General features: G+C 41.5%; 1 protein-coding gene across 1 annotated transcript; it reads left to right on the top strand.

Annotated features, from left to right (window-relative positions):
* The first annotated feature begins 17,189 nt into the window (after positions 1-17,189).
* kcna3a (potassium voltage-gated channel, shaker-related subfamily, member 3a) lies at positions 17,190-19,823 on the top strand. The gene has a single exon (XM_030420178.1). The coding sequence runs from the start codon at positions 17,589-17,591 to the stop codon at positions 19,137-19,139; it is 1,551 nt and encodes a 516-aa protein (XP_030276038.1). The 5' UTR covers positions 17,190-17,588; the 3' UTR covers positions 19,140-19,823.
* The last annotated feature ends 712 nt before the right edge of the window (positions 19,824-20,535 follow it).

Genomic DNA, 20,535 nt, shown 5'->3' with positions numbered 1-20,535 from the left:
TCCGTGGTGGGATGCGCAAATCCGATACACAGTATCAGTATTCATGGCCACACTAAGCTCATTAAGCGGATCAGGTATTGGATAAGATGTGACCAATCCAGATTAAATACAACTTCCTAGTGAGTGCCAGTATGAAATTCATATTTTCTGCAGTTCATTACATTCATTTAGTCATAGCAGGTCATTCTTTCAGTCTTTGGTTCCACAGGAATCTCTCTTCTCAAGTTAATGTAAACTATAAATGTAAAAAGATTTTTTTTAAAAAGAGAAGGAAAGAGAGAAGTACTGTCGGGTCTGTACTCAATATTAGCAAATACCGAGAATTTATTGCAATCAAGAAACACTTTGGAGGAGATTAATTATTTTGTGACAACTGCAGCTTCACCACTGTAACAGTTTATAAGTTGTTTATGAATGACACAATATGGTAGACGGAATAATCAATCTTACAGTTGGTAAACAGAAAATGAACTGGCAAACATTTTGATGATGTTGTGTTTGAGCATTTAAGTAATTTATCAAGCAAAACTAATTAACATTCTGTAAGAATTGGCTGCTTTTCTCTCGTTTATATCGTGATCATGTTTTGATCAACCCTTGATTGGTATCTCCCTCTATTTTTAGACGGTTTAGACAGTTAATACAAAGAAATTCAACTGAATTATCTTTAAAAGAGTAGCAGATAGAACTACAGAACATAGTTCAAGTTATTCCAGTGTGGAATAAGACCTTTAAATTATGTAAGAGGGATGTTCATGAGTTAAAACAGTTTTCTATGAACTGTGACCCCTGAGGCGACACACTCCAAACCCACAAACAGGCCAATTGCAATCAATTTCCTTAAGTTGGCCTCGTTCCTATCACACTTGATCACGGCTGCCAGAATCAGTTCAAGCACCAAGCTTCTTAATAGAGCCAATAAACAAAGACTTCAACTTGGATTTATCGGTACTCTTTGGCACTGCACGGCCTGTCAGCAGCAGACTACCAGTGCGGCTATTGATTACATCGGTCGGCGATGGTATATGAACGCATGACGCCGCTTTAACCTCCAGATATACTTCACATTTACAGCCAAAAACAATACATTCAACTAATGCGCTCATAATTATAGGAGCCCCAGCGGGGGAAAAAATCAGGGCTTTTACAGGGATCCATCTGTGATTTAGCGCTGAGGATTGCCGATGTCTCTTCAAAGGCGTTGTATGTCTAATGAGGACGCGCGCTTTGAAGTCTGTCCTCGTGAAGCTTTCTGCTTTATTTGCTTTTGTTTGGATTTTGAGAAAAGATGAATTGCACTCCCATTAACATTAAAAAAGAAATGAAGGGGAACCATACCTCATTGTTGGCTGATTGGATTTGATTGTTATGGTCGGGTAATGGTAATAACCCCCTTACAATTACACTGTATGGTTAATGGAGGACGCTGCACACTGCCTGCCCAGTGAACAACGCAACACAACAAGATGAAACGCCTTGTAAAGTACATACAGCAGATGTATGACGTGTCGTCTGTTTTGTCCTTCCTCTGAGAGAAAAACATCTTTTTAATATTGTATGATTTCATTGTTATCAGGCAGAAATGAATACTAATTATTATTCTGACTGACTTTGCTCTTCAACACTCTCTGCTGTTATACATTGTGTCTGCGAGCTAACACGGGATGTGTTTTTCACTGGGTCTTTTCCCACAGCTGTGCCCAGGCTCTCTCATCATCTCCACTGACCTGGATCATTACCTCAGTCAGGCCCTCACTGTGCTATCGGTAAATATTTCAATGCAATCTGATGCCGGGGAGGGTAAATGGTCCTGTAACAGAGTCATGTAAGGATGCTGCCGCTATCAGCGCCGATATGCGGCCGTGTTTTCATATCCGTCAAACCCTCGTGAGGGAGCTGGAGATAGGCAGCGGTTATGAAATAGTCAGCGTAGATAAAAATCATCGGACATAAACGTAGTGGATTGTAACAGTGACCAGTCTATCAAATGCACTTTCACAGTCAGGATTCTGTCTTGTGCAGCCTGGACAACTGTGCTTCCATCAATACTTACATATTACATTCTCAATTTATTCCGTTGCATCATGTCAGACAGGAAAATAAATCCTGTGTTGAAGCTTTATACGGATAAAATCTTTAATCACAGAATATGTGATATGTTGCAACATGGTTTTAAATCATGATGTGGTAGATTTTGTGCAGATGCAATTGGAAAATCATGGAAATGATGACCCTAGGTATGTATAGAAAATATATTGCTGGTTGCTTTATGGGAAATGTAGGAGCAGGGTTTTAGAGCTTGACATGTTTTAGGGACTAAAGTCTGATTCTGCTGATTCAATCTTTTTAATCTCCAACTCCATGGTTGTGCTAAGCTCAGTCACTATAATACTCTTTTAAATGGAAAGCTACCTCAGTTTAAATGTTTTAGTGAAATCTTTCACACCCTGCTCATATTGTCACATCACCAGACTCTGTATCTTAAAGGATAATTATGACTGGTATCAACTTTGATCCATTTATATTGTTGCTCTGGCCAGACATCATTTATAACTATCACTAATGATTACGTTGTACTTGCACACACTCGCACTATACCGGCAGAGGATCACACAGGTAGTACACAACAGTTCAACCGTTGAGAGAGATCGTCTAGAACTTTATTTGGAGATAATAGTCAAAGTGAGCACACTGGAAATGTCAGTAATGATCCTTTTAATTAGGGTTAGGCCACACAACTATAGCAGGAAGTGTTGATTGAACACTGAGGGGGGTTGGTGTAAAAAGTTTGATCATGATGTTGGTCAGTTTGGGTCATAATTTTACAATTCCAGAAAGGTTTTGCTGATCAGTGAATGTGTCTAAAACCTTTGTGATTGTCCCTTTTTTGAGGGATTCTGCCATATTCCCTTGTCTCAACTACAGCTCTACCAATACAGAAAATTAGGGCTGTTATAAACACATTTTTGCAGCGATCTCTCAAATGTTTTTATCAAACACTTGTGACAAAGATTTGTAAAGGAGGCAGGATATGTTACAGTTTTTAAAAAATGACATTAGTGCACAACAAGCTGTTCTCAGAGGAAAAAACAAGGCCCCCAGAACACAGATTGAAGCCATAAAGGTGGCAGGGTCCGCCACATGTAAGTACATATATAAGTAAAAACAGACTGAATAAACAAACTGACCCTACAGGACAACACAATTTGTTTATTTAGTTTGTCATGGTATAAAAAAATCATTAAAGATCGCACAAAGTGCTCTTTTTTAAAAAGACAAGGTTTCATATCGCTGCATGTTGGACTCCATATAACAGATACCTGTGATATATCTGAAAGGCCAATATCAATTAATATTAAAGAAAATTTGACAGGCTTTGTGATAAATTAGGAGCGCTATAATTCGTACAGCCTCCCTACAATCTAAAGCGGAGTATTAATGATGCCCCTGTCATCGAGCTGATGCGCAGACAGTGTATCACAAGTGGCAGGAACATAATAAGACTCTACCTGAGGCTGCAGACGAGCATTTGACTGGGCACATCATTAACCGCAGCTGTTTGGCTGTTTATTTATGTGAAACTTGGGGTTTTGTTGGTGTCGGCTCTGCATGTGTGTGTCTCTCCATGCATGAAAGTATGTAGGTGAAATCATTTTTGCATTTATCCGTGAACGCGAGCGTACCTGTGTGTGTATGGTTTTTCGCATCGAGTTTAGACTTTCCCTCCCATGGCAGGAAATGAAAGCAAAGTAAGTAGGATATCTTTAATCCTGATTTGCATATCTTCTTACCAGTGTGTGTTTCTATAGAAGCATGTTAGTTAGTGTGTGTTTGTCTGTTTATGTGTGTGTGTGTGTGTGTGTGTGTGTGTGTTTACATGTGGGGGTTCAGCTGTTTAGAGAGTAGTGTGTAGTGGGCAGCATGCTGTGAAATTTTAATCTCAAAGTGTTAATTTCACAGCCCTGGAATATGGGGAGCAAAATCCCCGTTACATCATCGAGTCGCTGGGATACCCTCCTTTTTACAGTGGTCGTCATGGTTACCACCAGCATGCCAAAATACCATCAAAGTGATGCCACCATCTGTCTGCACGCTGATACTAGCTTAACTTGGAGAAATGTATGGAATACAATATTGTTGGGCAGCTGGACCTACAGGGCGGAGAACCACTTGCTTTAGCTGTTTGTTTGTTTTTGTACTTCATCTCTTTTCTCTCCTCTTCCTCCTCTTCAGTGAAAACAAAACAAGGACCACAAAATATTGAACAGCATAGAAGAGCAATATATACTGTGAGGCTTTATGAGTTTGGTATCTATCACTTTAACATCTCCGGGTGAGTAAAACTATTTTGGGCATTGTAGCAAAATTGATAGGCAGGGCTGCTTTGTGTCAGTATCGAATTTTTCAGTCTGCCAGTTGTCCAGTGAAACATCTCAACATCTGTTTGATGGATTGGCACAACGCTGTGCACACACACTCACTGTCACACATGATGTATCCCAATGACTTCGGTGATCCTCTGACTTTTTCTCTAGTGGCACCAGGAGGGTGACATTTGAGTTAAATGTCCCCACAACTGTTGGATCGATTGCCAAAATTCTAAATGCTCCAAAACTTTAGTTTATCACCAAACACTTGCAAAACTGGTGACATCCCCACCAGTCTGCAGCTGTGCTCAGTGCTACGTGCTAAATTGCAATGTTAACATGCTGTGATTAAAGGAGCAGTTTGTATGGATAGATATTGTTTAAAACATTGTTTTTACATCATATCGTAACTTCCTAAATATGTCTGATTTTTCTTTTTCATCAAGTTCCATGCAATATTCTCTGAGAAATTGATGGAAATGTTTAAAAACAACCTGTCTCGCACAGTTAAAGAAAGTGAGAAGTAATTCCTAGTCCGCTAATTCCTTTATCTGGATCCACACCAAAAGTTAAAGGGTGAAGTTCCAACCACAATCCAAGTTTCACGGAAGTCCGTTGAGTAGTTTTTGTGTAATCCGTCTGACAAACCAACCAACGGACTGATGGACATGGGGGGAAACATATGCTCTTCAGCAGAGGTAAAAAACTAACGTCACAGAATGTGTAGAGACAACAGTATTTACATTATATCAAAGATGTCTATGTAATGTCAAAAATGTCTGCTTAAGTTAGCATGCTAACCAGCAAGCCCTGGCTCATCCTGTCATGTAATTCTATTTTCTTACCATTAGAGGCGATAGATAACCCCGTAGTTTTAGCTGAGGGATGAAAGCTCATGTGACTGAATTTCACAAGCTCTCTTAGCATTTAGAGTAATAAATGAGCAAAATAAACTCACAAAATTTCAAGACAGGAAATATCCTCACATTGGTTTACAGGAAAATACAACTGTACACCTCACTGTCTCTTAAGGAAAACTAATTTTTCTAACAGTTTAACAGAACCCTAACCCTAACCCTTTTAAGGCCGCAGACTTCATGGCTACCAAATCTACCCTCGGGTACAAATAAAGTTACCTTACCTTACCTTTCCTTGTTACCCACTGATGGCTAGCTGCAGCCAATTAAAGCTAAAAAACGAAAAGCAGTTGTCATTTACTCTAGTGATATCCTGCCCCCTAAGTCTTACTAGCTACCTTCAAATTCTGGCCATATTTTACAAATGACACCTTTAAGCCATGCCATCATGCAGAACTAAGGAGGTTAACATGGAAAACATATCTTGCTAAACATCAGCAATATTGTTATGAGAATGTTAGCATGCTGGTGTTAGCGTTTATCTCAGAATAGCACTGCTAGCTTAGCTGTAGACTCTACGGTTCATAATTAGCTGGGTTCGCCATAAATAGACACTCCCCTTCAGAGAATTTTACATCTAGTTTTTATTAGTTTTTTTATCTTTAAAACTTGATAATTGTTTCAATGCTGTAAATTGTTCAAAATACAAAATAGACCTGCTATAATTAAACTGTGTGCCTGTGAGCCACATGACAAAAAGTAGATGCAGTATTTGGATTTAAGAGGATAAATCTCTAATTAGCACCCAAAACTCCTAGTTACAGCAAAATCCATCCTAACATATTTAAAGATTTCAAGATATTTTTAAGTCTGACCTTGATACATAATGTATATCTTTGTGTACATCCCTCACAGTCGACACACATTGTGTATTCTTCACATGAGTTTTCCTGGAAAGGTCAGTGTGCCTCCGGGGGAACTTTACTCCAGAATGCTTAATTTTCCAGATAAATGGCAGTTTGACAGTGTTTGCCAGCACAATAAGTGCGCAACCATCAACATTACTGACAACGCCAAGACTTAAACTAACACATTGGTCAGACTTTCTTCATCTCTGTTAACGTGTAACACCTCCTACATCTTAATAAATATCTCCTCAATGACTGAATCACATGACAAGACAAGACTTGGAGGCGTTCGACAACATCAGATTGTCAGCTAAACAAGAGAAGTGATCAGCAGCCGAGAAGACTGAAATTAAATAAGCATATGCCTGGTGTTTATTGCGATAACCAGTTTTTAAATGAGTTCTTGCTCCTCTCTCCATCCTGGTGATTCCTTCTGCAGCCTGCCACGTTCCCCAATGAGCCGCTCTGCCATCTCTCACTGAGATTTGGCACTGAGGCGCACGCAGCACCAGTCAGGAGTTACATTAGTCAGCCCATCTGCTCCTTACAAACTGTGGTTCGCACTTCAAAGATGTCTCTCGCGCCGGCTACTGCAGGGAGGTGCGAGCCTGATAATTTGCAGAAATGATAGAACAGGGGTGCTGTTTCTGAGTCGTGTTCGAGAAATCAAGTTGGAGGAAAAAAACATTTGGCTTAATTTTTCCTCCACAGCTGCAGTGAATCCCTGAAGACGAATGAATATTACTGGTTGAATATGTAGAATAATGGCTGCATGATATCTTAAAACATATCTCGCTATTATTCTGACAGATATTACAATTTCAATATGGTTGATGATTAGTGGGAATGAGCATTTCTCGCATCACGATTTTCATTTTCACTGAAAAGACTATTAAAATCTTGATGATGAGACATTTGTTGGAGTCTGAACCTGAATCATGTTTTCTTACATCTGGTGTAGGGCTGTTACAATATCAGACCTTCACTACATGATTATCATGGAGGAAAGAATTCAAAATGATAATATAGTATATATAGAGAAATTTGAATAAATAAATATGCTAGCAATCAAATCTCTCCAACTATTTTGTGTGTTTTCCATTTTTATTTTTGCAAATAAATTACCTTACATATGTGAATTTACAGTGGAGAGAGAGCCTGTTACCATACAAAAAGCACTAAAACAACAATTACACTCAATTACTGATGAAAGGCAGCCAGATGAACTCAAAAACTAAAGATCCACAAGGCCTTAGATCTTCACAGGATTTTTCACAAGGTAGTATCCTATGTCTTTAATTTAAAAGACATCAAAATTAGATTTTTTCTAATAGCTCGCAATATCGTGACATCCGTAATTCCCAAGATTTGTCGACCAGGGCATCTCTGCAGCACGTGATGCTGTTGTGTCACACATTTTACATTTGTCATTAATAGTTTAGCACTACCTGGAGAGTGTTTTCTGCAATTGTGGAGTTGTTTCATGAGTCAGTCATGAGTCATGTAACCAATTAGTGAGTCGACAGAAAGTAATCTGTTTTGATAATTTCTTAATTTAATTTCACTTGTTGTGCATTATTGGTTGAACAAACACTGTGAAACTGTGATGTGTTTTTGTCACTGTAACACAGTGTTATTACTTTTTTTTTTTTTTTTTAAATAACTGCATATTAATTCAAATTTAGTTGCAGCCCTGATCACAGCTTCCTGCTCAGTCAAAGAACAAATGAATGGCGGTGACCTCGTCTCCTTGTTGTTCTTTTAGTTTAGTTTGGAAACCGAAACTCTGGATGAACATCAATGAGCTTTTTCACGCCATTCATGTGAGGATTTTCATGATTATCCCGACAATGTAAATTCTCGTTTTCTTTTATCACAATCCAGGATAAAATCTTTTATTGTCCCCGTCCCCCGTATACGAGTCATTAATCCCTGAATAGATTTTGTGGATGTGGTGATTAAAGCTCATTGTTATTCCGGTTTTTAAAATCTCATTCTAATTCTCGATCAGATAAAATCGCAGCAGATAAACAAGATGTGTACTGGAGTGAATCCCAGAGGCCCTGTAATCCTCTCTTGATTTCTTCAACACCATCTCTTCCTCCCCATCGATGTTTAGACAAAATATACGGCCGAGCTCAATCAATTGAGGAGACTCTATTAGCACCCAGGTCCACTCTTGTGGTCTCTGTGCTCCTGGAAACTCCCCTCGGGTCAGGCATAAAGCAGTTCTCCAAAGCTCGGGGGGGTCTTTCTGCGTAGCCACACCAATCTAATACTGTGACAGCATGTCATGCAGGGTCCAGGGATCTCGCTCTCCCCAGGGATCTCTAATCCAGGAGGCTGGATACTTTCCCAACATACGCCCTCCTCCTTGCCAACGACCTTCACATTTCACTGCAGGGATGCCGTTCGGAATAACAACGACACATGTACCACGTCACATGTGGCGCTGTAATTCCTGATACGTGCATCCCATCCTGGCAGTCCTCCCCCCGAGGAGAGTGCGGCTCTCGCCCGTGTTTATACCTCAAATGCCATTTCGGACCCGCCTTGAGTTGACAGGACCCTGGGAAAAAAAATTCATATTTGATGCTGCCTGTGTTGTTAAAGGTCAGATGATGCTAATCAGAAGTATTTATTATTCAGTTATGGGATTTGGGTTTCAGTACAAAGGTTTCTTTTTTTTTTGGTCTCTGTCTACATTTGCCAGAAATGGCTTGTCCTAGAAAGTCTTGTGTTGTCTGGCCTGCCTCGGTGTGTGCGCGCATGTGTGTGTGATACGTGCAAACATAATTACGCACTATATATAGCAGCCTAAGTATGTGCCGTTAAGTGGCATGTCTGTGCTGTCTGTGTTTGTTTTGTGTGTTTGTTTTTGGGGCACAACCGTAACATTAAGGCACAGAAGTTGATGAGATTCTGAGTTTTAATTCCCTCGCCGTCCCTCCATGTGTGTCACGCTTATTTTATGCATCGCTGTGGCAGCAGCTGCTCGCATTTCCTTGGTGGGGAAAGTAACTGAAGCACACAGCATGTCAAATCCAAAAATCTTAGCATCAACAGAACAAATACCGTGACCCATAAACATTAAGCCACGATTTAGTCCTCTTAAACAACCCAGAAATGATATTTATATACAATTCATTTACAACAGTGAATACAATATGACTAAAAAACAATTCATTGTTTTTAGCCACACGTCGCAGAGCTTTGCCGGTCTGTTGATCAGAAATATCTCAACAACTATTAGATGGATTGGCATGAAATATGGTATTACATTTTTCTTTGTTCTAACCGAATGACTCTGAGCCTTCTTCTAGTGCCACCAGTAAGACAAAGTGGTCATGAAGTAAGTGAAAGCTGGGCATCTACCAAATGGATCAGCACAAAAACACACATTTATGGTTCCCAGGTGATGATTCCCGAGTTTAGTGATCCTCTGATTTTTCCCTCAGCGCCACAAAGTGCGCCATGAAGTGACAACTGACGACGGTGACGGTGATGATTCTGCTGATTCCTTGACATGTAATTCAGTGCAGCCCTTCTGAAACTGAATAACCAATCTTTTAGTCAAACTCTGATCAACACAGGCGACTCAGATGTGTCATCAACGCGACATATATTCCGGAGTTGTGTCGATATCCGCACAGCTGTCCCGAGGTCAATATCCAGGTCAGAAACATGTAATGTGAACGTGATGCGCCGTGTTTTGTGCCAATGTCAATATGGTTCATATACACATACAAATGGGAACATGTCGGTGGTGTGCAGAAATGTTCACTACCAGCATTTTATCCTGATGACTGACTGGACGAAGCCCAAAAGTCCTGCACTTTGTTTGGTTTATAGTGAGTGTTCACTCTCCAGAGGAAGGTGGAACTTCTTAACTGGAAAACAACGTCGCCAGTGCACAAACAGCACATGTGATCTGGCAGAATAGATCAGTATGCAGGAGACGTGGTAACCTTTTTTTTTTATTATCCAGTAGATTGATTAGGTTGTTTATTAATTACCTTGAGTTGATTAAACCGATTTCTTTTCGCCAGGGTTCTGTAATTTCCAAGCTATTGACTAAAAGAGTTCCAACGCTCCTTTTAAACTCCTCGCCTGGCTGCTTGGATTGATTATCAGGACAAACGGTTAGATGAAGGCGATTATTAATTGCCTTGGGTTGATTGGATCGAACTCGTCAGCAAGGTTTGGGTATTTTACAAGCTATCGACTGAAAGAGAAATCAACGGTTACAGCGGCCGTTTAACCTCTAGCCCGGCTGCTTCGAACAGTGGCAAGAAAAGTGTTTTTGCATTATTTATGACCTTGGCCTTCACCTTGACTCATTGCAGCTGTGGCAGCGGACAGTGTGAGTGTGTAATGATCCTGCGCTGGCAGGGACGGCAGCCAATGCATGACCGATCGATAGACGCTGGTCCCTCTCTCTCTCTGCCTGTATTGATCAGTCAGTGTGTGTGTGTGTGTGTGACTGTGTGTGCCTGCAAGCCAGACTGAACAGAATGAAAACAGCCTTGCTCCTCGCGGCCCAAGCATTGTCACTTTTGATGGAAACCAGCCCTCTTTTTTCCGCTCCGGCGCGATGTTGAAGAATGAAAAATGCACTTAGGATCTTATGGAAGGGGATTATTATATATCAACTGCCCTCGTCCCCCTTCAGCCCAGACGCACGATGTCATTTGTAACGTCACTTAAAATTAAAGCTTCTGCCAGAGTTAATAAGTAATTTTTTAACTTCCCAGACCGATAAAAAGTCTATCTTTAGCTGCCTTCAGCTCCAGAGGTTTGGATACATAATAGGGCTGCTTTATCCTCAGCAGGCAGCCAGCAGAGCGGGTGAGAAAGTGGACCGCAGGACCTTGTGGAATAAAAACTCTATTAAGCATTTATGAATGCATGTGAGATTGGACATAGGGATGTGTACAACAAGGTCGGTCTCGAGGGAATGTCTTTGGCTAATGTTTGCAAAGGCTATAAATCACCTGAAGTGTGGCGACTCTTCAATAAACAATAGGCTCGATGTCACGTCTGACGCCTCGGCTCGAGCGCAGCGATGGTATCTGCATGGGAATTACATTATAACAGGGGCAGTGCTGGGATTTTACTTTCTCTCTGTTCAACCCACAGGAGGCATTCAGTCTCAGAACAATGTAATCAGGAAAGCACTTTCGCCGCCTGTAGAAGACTCCGTCTGCAGCCCCAGTCATCAATTATTATCATCCCTGACCCTCGTATCAGTCAGAGGGTCACCTGAGCTGCAGCGAATCAAAACAGAATCGGGACCCGGGACCGATTCATTCCAGCAGTCTGAGTTTACAAGCACAAATGCTACTGACACGACCCCGGAGGTATTAAAATGTAATTCATTTCGATCTATTAAGTTTAAACTGGAGAATGACTTGGATAGAATACACAAAGAAGGAGCTGGAGGTGTGATAATGAATGTTTTCTTATTAAATGAAAGCCTCTCTCCCGCCCTGGGTCCAAACCTTCACATCCGTCCCTTAATTGAGCTGTTTCTTTGGTGTTTTTGTTGAGCATCCTTGTAGTTGACAGGCACAAGAAAGAAAACCTCGGCGAGCGTCCTTCTCATCCTGATATGTAACATGTTGGTTTCCTCAGCGGGGATGTGAAAAAAAATAGTCTCTGGTCGACTCGCTCCTGCACGAGTTGGGCCGGAAATTATATAACTTCTTCAACTTAACTCCTTTTTTTCTCTTTTTACAAAACACTTTATGTTTTGTTGCCATGGAGACCAAGAACCCAGACAAAACTTACCGGGTGCCTACTGAGATGCAACTACTGGGAGGTTGTTATTAGCAGCATGATTTGTCTCGCTGCAGAGGACGTTTATCAGATTTATACGGAGGAATCGGACGAGCAGGTGTTGGTTGTGTTGACAGCGATTGGAAAGAAAACGGCCACCATCTGTAAAATTACCAGACAACTTGAAAATGAGTAGAGCAACCGACATCTACGCGTGCGCGTCCACCTCACTGCACAGTGTCAGTCACTTGAAATTGAATGCAGCACGCGGTCGATGCCGGTATTGACAAGCCTTTCTTTAACTCCAAGATTAACATTCCCAATATTTACTGTCCTGCACTGAGATAGAAAAAACAACAACTTTATTTCGATATATGTCCTCCATTTATGCTGATTTCTTTTGGCAGGTTGGTTAAGAAAAGCTTTATTGTAGCAGCAGTAGTTTTGTAATAAAATCAAATGTAATCAAGTGATTGAGCGCTGCAACTGTATTTTTGGTTGTCTTGCGAACCCACGAGGGCCGGGCACTTTGTTTGAGACAAAAATACAGAAAAAAAGGATATTCATCAGTATTTTATATACTTTATTACTTTCCGTACCATCTGGGTCATCTCAGTTTTTCAGCAATGTTAAACTGCTTATCATGCTGTAATGAAACCTATTTTTATTGTTATGATACCTATGTTTACATAATTCTTAAGCAGCAGAATTTTAATAATCACAGTGTTTGTCAATGTTGTAAAAAGTCACAAAAGTCAAAAGTGAAAGTAAAGACATCATGTTGAAATAGTTCTTGGGTAAAAGTGAAAGTCACCCATGTAAATAGTACTAAAATTTTATGATATCAGATGTACTTCTAAATATCAAAAGTAATTTTTATCGCAGTTGATATATCAAAAGTACAGGGTAAAGTAAATTCTACACACATTTACATGTATATATACTGTATACTATGAGTCACCACCTGGCTGATTATCACATTAGATATTCTGTGTTTACCTGATTATCAGAATCTGTGCCTATTTTTACTTTGATAACTGATCAATTGGATTACATTAAAGATTTGCTACATTGGTTCTTCTGTCATCTACAAAGTAACTAGAAACTAAACCTAACTAAAAGTACAATATTTGCGTCCAAATTGAAGTGGAGTAGCAGAAAATGAAAGCTATTGTCTTCAACTGTTTGTTTCAGCTGTAATATGAACCCAGGTTCAGGTCAGGGGTCTGTTGGGTTGAAGGTCAGAGGTCAAGGTGCTCTCTCACTCAGATGTAACAGGCGGGATTAACATACAACAACTTTCTCCATTTTGTTTGTTTTATTTGAAATATTTTAACTCGATGATCTGCCATCTCTCTCTGTCCCCTGTCTTATGAGAACACTGCGGTGCTTTGTCAGCCTAGACTGTATTAATTGCGCGTCACTGCTGAGGGTTTGCGGTTTTGTATTCACTTTTAGGACTACGAAGAGGTAGAGTTTCAACTTGTGTCGAAAATAACAAGAGGCCTGAACCTGACTGAGGAAAGAAAGGTCACGGTACCTCTGGGCTCCAAGTGGAGACAAGACGGAAACAAAACTGGAGTGAGAAGTTATGCCAACGAGGCAAAATGACAGACGAGTGTTTCTGATGACTTTCAGCGTGACTTGACAGAAAATGACTGACTTGAGACTCGACTTGGACTTGGAAGTTAAAGTATCGTGAATTTGCTTTTATGTCTTCAGGTTAGTTTGCTTTTCAGTCTGACTGTGATTATTTCACAGTTTGAAACTGTCAAAGAAGGAATTTTTTAAGAAGAAATTGAGAAATAGATAAGCTTTTATCAAGAGATGTGTGTTTCGTTTGATTGTATTTATGTCACTGAATATCAACAACTATCACACAAAACTGATTAATTGTCATTCATTTTGAACAGGTTAGATAAATTGTCAGACAACAGTAATTGACAGGTAATAATAACCTTGTGTTTTCTCTTTATAAAGGCTGAAGATAAGACTCAAGTATCCTGTGGGGAGGTAACTTGACTTGTCTTGCTTGGTAAAAAATGACTTGGAGCTTCGCTTGAGACTGGCACCAAGGGACTTGAGTCACATGTCTGGCTCTCACACATATTTAACCCCAGTGATAATAAGTTATAAACATGTTTTATATAATTAATGTATTTATCTGTTTCAGTTTGCAAATGACATTAAATCAGATATAACAGCATGTTCCTGTTAAATGACGCACGGCAAACACTTTCCACCCTGTTCTCCCTCCCAGCACCTCGTCCCTATATACTTAATAATCATAGAGAAAACTTTTTAAAAAAAAAAAGATCATTAAAATAAATTGTGTACAGTGTGTATATACATGTGAACCGTAAACATTTTGAAGTTTATAAAAAGTCATCTTTTTTGAGTTTCACAGTGTTTTTTAATGAATCTGAACAACTGTGAGATTATGAAAACACTGTCGTCAACACTGTGGCGATAACAGCATTCAGCACGTCTTAGGTTAGATTTTGTTTCAGCACATTTTCTCGTGTGTTTGTGCGTGTGTGTGTGTGCGTCATACTTCCCTGACTGTGTAATTCAAGATATATTTAGCTGATATTTTCACTTAAGTCTCAGGGACAGGGCCACTGAAATCCTGTCCTCAGTATTATGCCTGAGAGTCTGACACATCCTGAGGAGGAGTTAACACGACGATTATAATAAAAACTAAATGTTGTGTTTTTGTTAAGCCTTGCTGCTGTGTGGCAGTGTAGTGTAGAGGTTTTTTAAATAGCACTCAGATCAATGTATAATTGAAGAGTAACTTTTCATCTTACAAGTACAATTAAAGTACAATTTTGCTCCAATTCAAAAATAACAGTGCAGTTTTAGCACCTCTGTGACTGACGGGTTGAGAATCGAGAGTGAATCCCCTCTCCTCTAGTCTGGTGTTTATTCCAAGTCCAAGCTCTGTTAACATGTTTATTTTTTGTGAAGTTTGCCATTTTAACATGGCAACTCTTATGTAGATTGGCTCGTTTCAAGTGGCCATTTGAGGAACTGCAGTTACTTGGACCGATATGTGGTACTTTCAGGTCTTTCGTTTAAAGCTGCTGTAAACTTTGTCCTTGATTTAGCGAACTTCCTGTTGGTGTTACAGTTAACAATCCCCTCCCTCATCTCTAAATCACCACAGAGGCAGCTCTCTTTGCCTCTTTCTTTTCTGTAAGTGTTTTTCCCCGACTCTGGTGTTCATTCCTCCAGAAGCTCCAGGCTCTGCCCACGTCTGTCTCCTCCAGCGCTCCCTCAGCAGATTATGCATAACTTTAATCCTCATTATAATCTAAACAAGTGAGTCATACAAAAATCCCCCACCCCCGTACAGTAGTCATGTACCGGACTAAAATTATGTCTGTTTCTGATGTTAGGCATTTTAAACGTTGGGACTTTTGGAGCCAGCGTCAAGTAGACATTTGATGAACTGCACTTTTTTAATGTACAAGCAGTCAATGGGAGCGCTGGAACTAAGGACGTTACATTAAATCTATTTATTTATAAGAAAGCTGCTCAGTGGTGTTTTGAAGAAAAAAAATCGTGACTTCCCTAGTATGAAAATACCTGGAAGTCTTCTTGGGCCGCAGAGCATCACGTGACGATGTAATACGCGGTTTGGCCACTATGAACGTTCGCGTCCGCGCCTGGCGCTCTTCCTGGGGTCTTGGCTGTGACTGGCAGCTGGTGTAGATACCAAAACGTTTCTGTCCTGTCCTGATTGGATGAAGTCGGCAGGGAAAGCGAAAACATGTATTTTCTCTTTTGTGGTTAGTGTTGGAATAACGAGCTATTTAACACTCGATTTAATAAGAAAATAATCCTCACAGCAGCTTTTAACTAATTGATTTCAGTTTAATGGTTTTTCTCTGCTAGTAATGACACAGTTTAGTGAAAGTAAAGTTGTAGGATTTGCTTTTTTGGGTCTTGATATTTTTAACCACAGGCTTACAAAATCCATTACTTCTTTTTTTTTTTTTTTTTTTTTTATTCCACTACAGTAGTCTGCTTTTCTGTTTATAAACAGCGCGGGAGGTTTTCCCATGCCCTAGACCTAATTTTTTTTCAGACAGCGCAAAAGAGGTCAATAAGTCTGTTAGATCAGTGTCATCCGCTTTAAGAGGATTTTCTGAATATGTTTTATAGTCGAGTACTACATGTCGCCATATATGGACTAAAGAGGGGATCAGCTCTTTCTTTGGCTCTGACATGTTGAAATTAAAAACCCAGGCTGACACAATGAAAAAATAAATATATATATATATAAAAAGAGCAGATTGTGCATCAGGCTTTGAATCCCATTTGAACTCATTAACCTCATGCACTTGCTCCTATAACCATGGACGGTGACAGACGCCTTTGATGAAGCCTGTCAGTATGAATTAGAAACAACACTGGTTTTTGCATTTTCGTCATTAATCACAGCTGTTCGAAGAGGCAAACGCTTCTTTGAGGCGATCCTGTCACCACATGGCGGTTTTTGTCGAGTGGAAATGAGGTGACTGATCCCGCGGAGGCTTCTGTGTTCTGATAACAACATCCGGCGAAGTAGCATCTTCAGACGAACACACACATGATGAAGTGTGCACACAATAAAGAGCAGCAGCAGCAGCAGGAACAGATCCTCATTTGCGAGAAAGGGGAGTGCGCGTTGATTGACAAACTGGTGCACGCTTGTTTTCAGCACCATGGAGAGCAACGACAAAAGGAAAACAAAAACAAAGAGGTAGCAACTACATGTTCTGTCGCTTACTCCTCCTATTTAGACAGAGAACATGTTGACTTTCTCAGCAGCTCAGAAATAAGATTATTTCAGCTCATTTTCTGTTGAAAAGTGGAGTAATGGCTGGTGACAGAGGTGTTTTTTGCAGACACCCAGACACAAAAGATCCTGGATGTCTTGTTTTCTGTTCTTCTCCTCTTTTTTATTCGTAAAGGTGCAGTTTGTAGTTTTTGAAAATAAATTGTAATCAGATTAGAAAGATCTCCAATTTATGCCTAAACAAACTCATGACTGAACAAACTGATGTTAAAGGACACAACACAATTTCTACTGTTTTACTTTGTTTATATGTGGCTAACCCTGCCACCTTTACTGGATCCAAACAGTGTTCCGGTCATTATTTTCCTCTGAGAACAGCTTGTTTATCCAGTTGTGGAATAAATAAATATTTCCGAGGTTTGTTTTCTAAGATTGAATTTCTTCTCCAAAACCACACAGTGCCCCTTTAAGTTAACTCCACATGATTTGGATTTGGGCTGCGCTTCATTAAGATCTGTGCAGACTCTCAGAGAAATAATCTAACAGGTGTGGGTTCATTACCCTCAAGTGTTTTTTTGTTCCATGAAGGTCTGTGCTCGACATTAAGTGTCAAGTTAATTTCCGACTGGGCGGGTTGTGGACGTATGTCAGACATATGCGCGCCGTGGGCGGGTGTCGACGTGTTTGTAAAAAAAAAAAAAAAAAAAAAGAGAGAGAGAGAGAGAGAGAGAGAAAGGCAGAAGGGAGAGCAGCGCTTCAGTGTGTGGATGCGCGCAGATGGGGTGATGGTTAGAAGAGATGTGAGTGGCGTCGGCCTCAGCTCTCCAGAGCTGTAGGCTTTGGCTGGGAGAGGCGTGGCGCACTCTTCCCCCCAAGACCGAAAACCACCTGTATGGATGACCAGACCTACAGTGTGAACCAGCAGCCCTCGTCCGCCAGGCAAAGGGGCAGGAACGCGACTGACAGCCGGGGTTATGCCGAGGTGCAGAAGGGCGTCATGACGGTGGAAAACATGCTGGAGGAGTCCGCCGTGCTCTCGGCGCCTCACCTGTCCGTGGATCGATACGAGCTCGGCCGCCAGGGATGCTGCGAGCGGGTGGTGATCAACATCTCGGGCTTGCGCTTCGAGACGCAACTCAAAACTTTCAACCAGTTCCCAGAGACGCTGCTGGGGGACCCGAGGAAAAGGATGCGCTACTTTGACCCACTGAGGAACGAGTACTTCTTTGACAGGAACAGACCCAGCTTTGATGCCATCCTGTACTACTACCAGTCAGGGGGGCGCATCCGGAGACCTGTTAACGTGCCCATTGATATTTTCTCCGAGGAGATCAGGTTTTACCAACTCGGAGAGGAGGCCATGGAGAAATTCCGTGATGATGAGGGGTTTATAAAAGAAGAGGAGCGCATCCTGCCCAAACATGATTTCCAGAAGCAGGTTTGGCTTCTGTTTGAGTACCCCGAGAGCTCCGGGCCAGCGAGAGGAATAGCCATCGTCTCGGTGCTTGTTATTTTGATTTCTATTGTTATTTTCTGCATGGAGACTCTGCCCGAGTTTCGGGACGACCGGGAAGCCACGGTGGCTCCGGCGGTGAACGGCACCGCTCCACATGCGCACAGCCCCTTCACAGACCCCTTCTTTGTCATAGAGACTCTGTGCATCATCTGGTTCTCCTTCGAGCTGCTGGTCAGGTTCTTCGCCTGTCCAAGCAAAACCACCTTCTCCAAAAACATCATGAATATCATTGACATCGTCGCCATCATCCCCTACTTTATCACTTTGGGGACCGAGCTGGCCGAGAGGGAGACCAACAACAGCCAGCAGGCGATGTCCCTCGCCATCCTGAGGGTCATCAGGCTGGTGAGGGTCTTTCGCATTTTTAAGCTGTCACGACACTCAAAGGGACTTCAGATACTTGGACAGACCCTCAAGGCCAGCATGAGGGAGCTCGGCTTGCTCATATTTTTCCTTTTCATCGGAGTTATTCTCTTCTCCAGCGCGGTTTACTTTGCAGAAGCGGACGACCCCAGGTCCAGTTTCACCAGCATCCCAGATGCGTTTTGGTGGGCAGTGGTCACCATGACCACGGTCGGATACGGAGACATGCATCCGGTGACCATAGGTGGGAAAATAGTGGGGTCGCTGTGCGCAATAGCAGGCGTGCTGACCATTGCCTTACCCGTGCCAGTGATTGTGTCCAATTTCAACTACTTCTACCACAGGGAGACGGACGGGGAGGAGACGCCACAGTACGTGCACACGGGCAGCTGTGAGCACCTCCCCTCGGAGGAGCTGAGGAGGTCGTGCAGCTCCTCGTCCCTCAGCAAGTCCGAGTACATGGTGATAGAGGAGGGCATCAACAGCGCGTTCAAGCAGCCCAACTTCACCACCGAGAACAACCAGAACTGCGTGAACATCAAAAAGATCTTCACGGACGTGTAAATGAACTCCAGAGCGGATCATGAGTGGAGCATGAAGACATAGTAGCTATGATATTATTTTTGATATATAGCCAATCGTAAACGTGTCAGTCCATATCCGTGGACGAGCGCTGCGTAAATGTCCGTCTTAACAAGTCACTGAAGCAACAGGGAGACATGACTCTGGTTCTCTGTATGTTTTTGAGTATTTCTCACAGATGAAGAAGTATTAATATGAGAAAAAAACAAAAAAAAACAACTTAATTTTAAAGTTCTGGCTTGTTAAAACAGACATTCCCGCAGGGTGTAGCGCCACTCGATGCCCACATATCTTGATGTTAATGCGAAAGTTGTTGATGATTGGGATACACGTGTAGCGTAGTCGACTGTACTGCATCTACCCGCCGACGTCTTTGTGCTTCGTGGAGAGAAAAAAAAACAACAGTTTCATTGTCCAGTAATGTAATGAATAGACTATGGTAATCTATATAGCCCAATGCCTGTTTTTAGGTTATATTCAATATCATAACCTGTCGAGATGTTGGACTCTGAGTTCTTGTTCAAATTAATATTCAGGTAATAGCACGCTGAGTGGTGTAGATGGAAAACGCTTATCATGAACTTTTTTTTTGTAAAATTGTATTTTTATTCAGAACTGCCTATATAGCCTATATTGAATAAAACGGAAATACAACAAAAACAAAAATCTCACCATAACCTTCGGCTTAAACATCACACATCATTTTCTAATTGTGTGTGTGTGTGACATGAAACGTGTGATAATTGTGTGTCTGAGTGTGTGTGTGAGGTTCGATGACGACAGGAGGAAAGGGGGCAGCACGTGCACAACGTTGCCAGCACGTACCGCCTCCCTCGGATGCAGTCTCCATGACGACGGTGGTTTCCTGGGTAACCCCCCTTCAGATGTTGCGATGGCATTGTGTTGCTTTCTCACAAAGACTTTCCAACCACCATCACCTGTGTGTTTGTGTTTGTGTCTGAAGAGGGTGAGAGGTCAACACTGCAGCTGCACTTTTTAATATTAACAAATTTTCATGAGTTTAATAATCAGTCCTTAAAAGTGGTTAAACTTACAGCAATCCGCACTATTAGTCCACAAGGCAAAGTTAATCTTCAGGCAGCTGGATGGCAGACGTGTAGAAATATGGTTTTAGAAATTATGAAAAGCTGCCCTAGCCTCGCTTTGTTCCACTAAGACCGCCTGAGCTGCTCCGGTTTTCAGAAGTCAGCCCCTTTTCTTTGAGTTGGCATGCCAACTAGGTCTGACGTCAGATACCTTTCATCCCCTCCAGCAGACACCCGCATGTGTTGCTTTCAGCACAAAGTGGCTCAGAGCGCAAACAAACAGTGAAACCCAAAAGACCCCATTGAGAAATTAAAGGGGCTCAATGTAGTTC

Source organism: Sparus aurata, chromosome 6 (assembly GCF_900880675.1).
Source record: "Sparus aurata chromosome 6, fSpaAur1.1, whole genome shotgun sequence".
Taxonomy (NCBI): domain Eukaryota; kingdom Metazoa; phylum Chordata; class Actinopteri; order Spariformes; family Sparidae; genus Sparus; species Sparus aurata.
The sequence above is the reverse complement of the archived record's forward strand: the minus strand, read 5'-3'. Positions and strand labels throughout refer to the sequence as shown.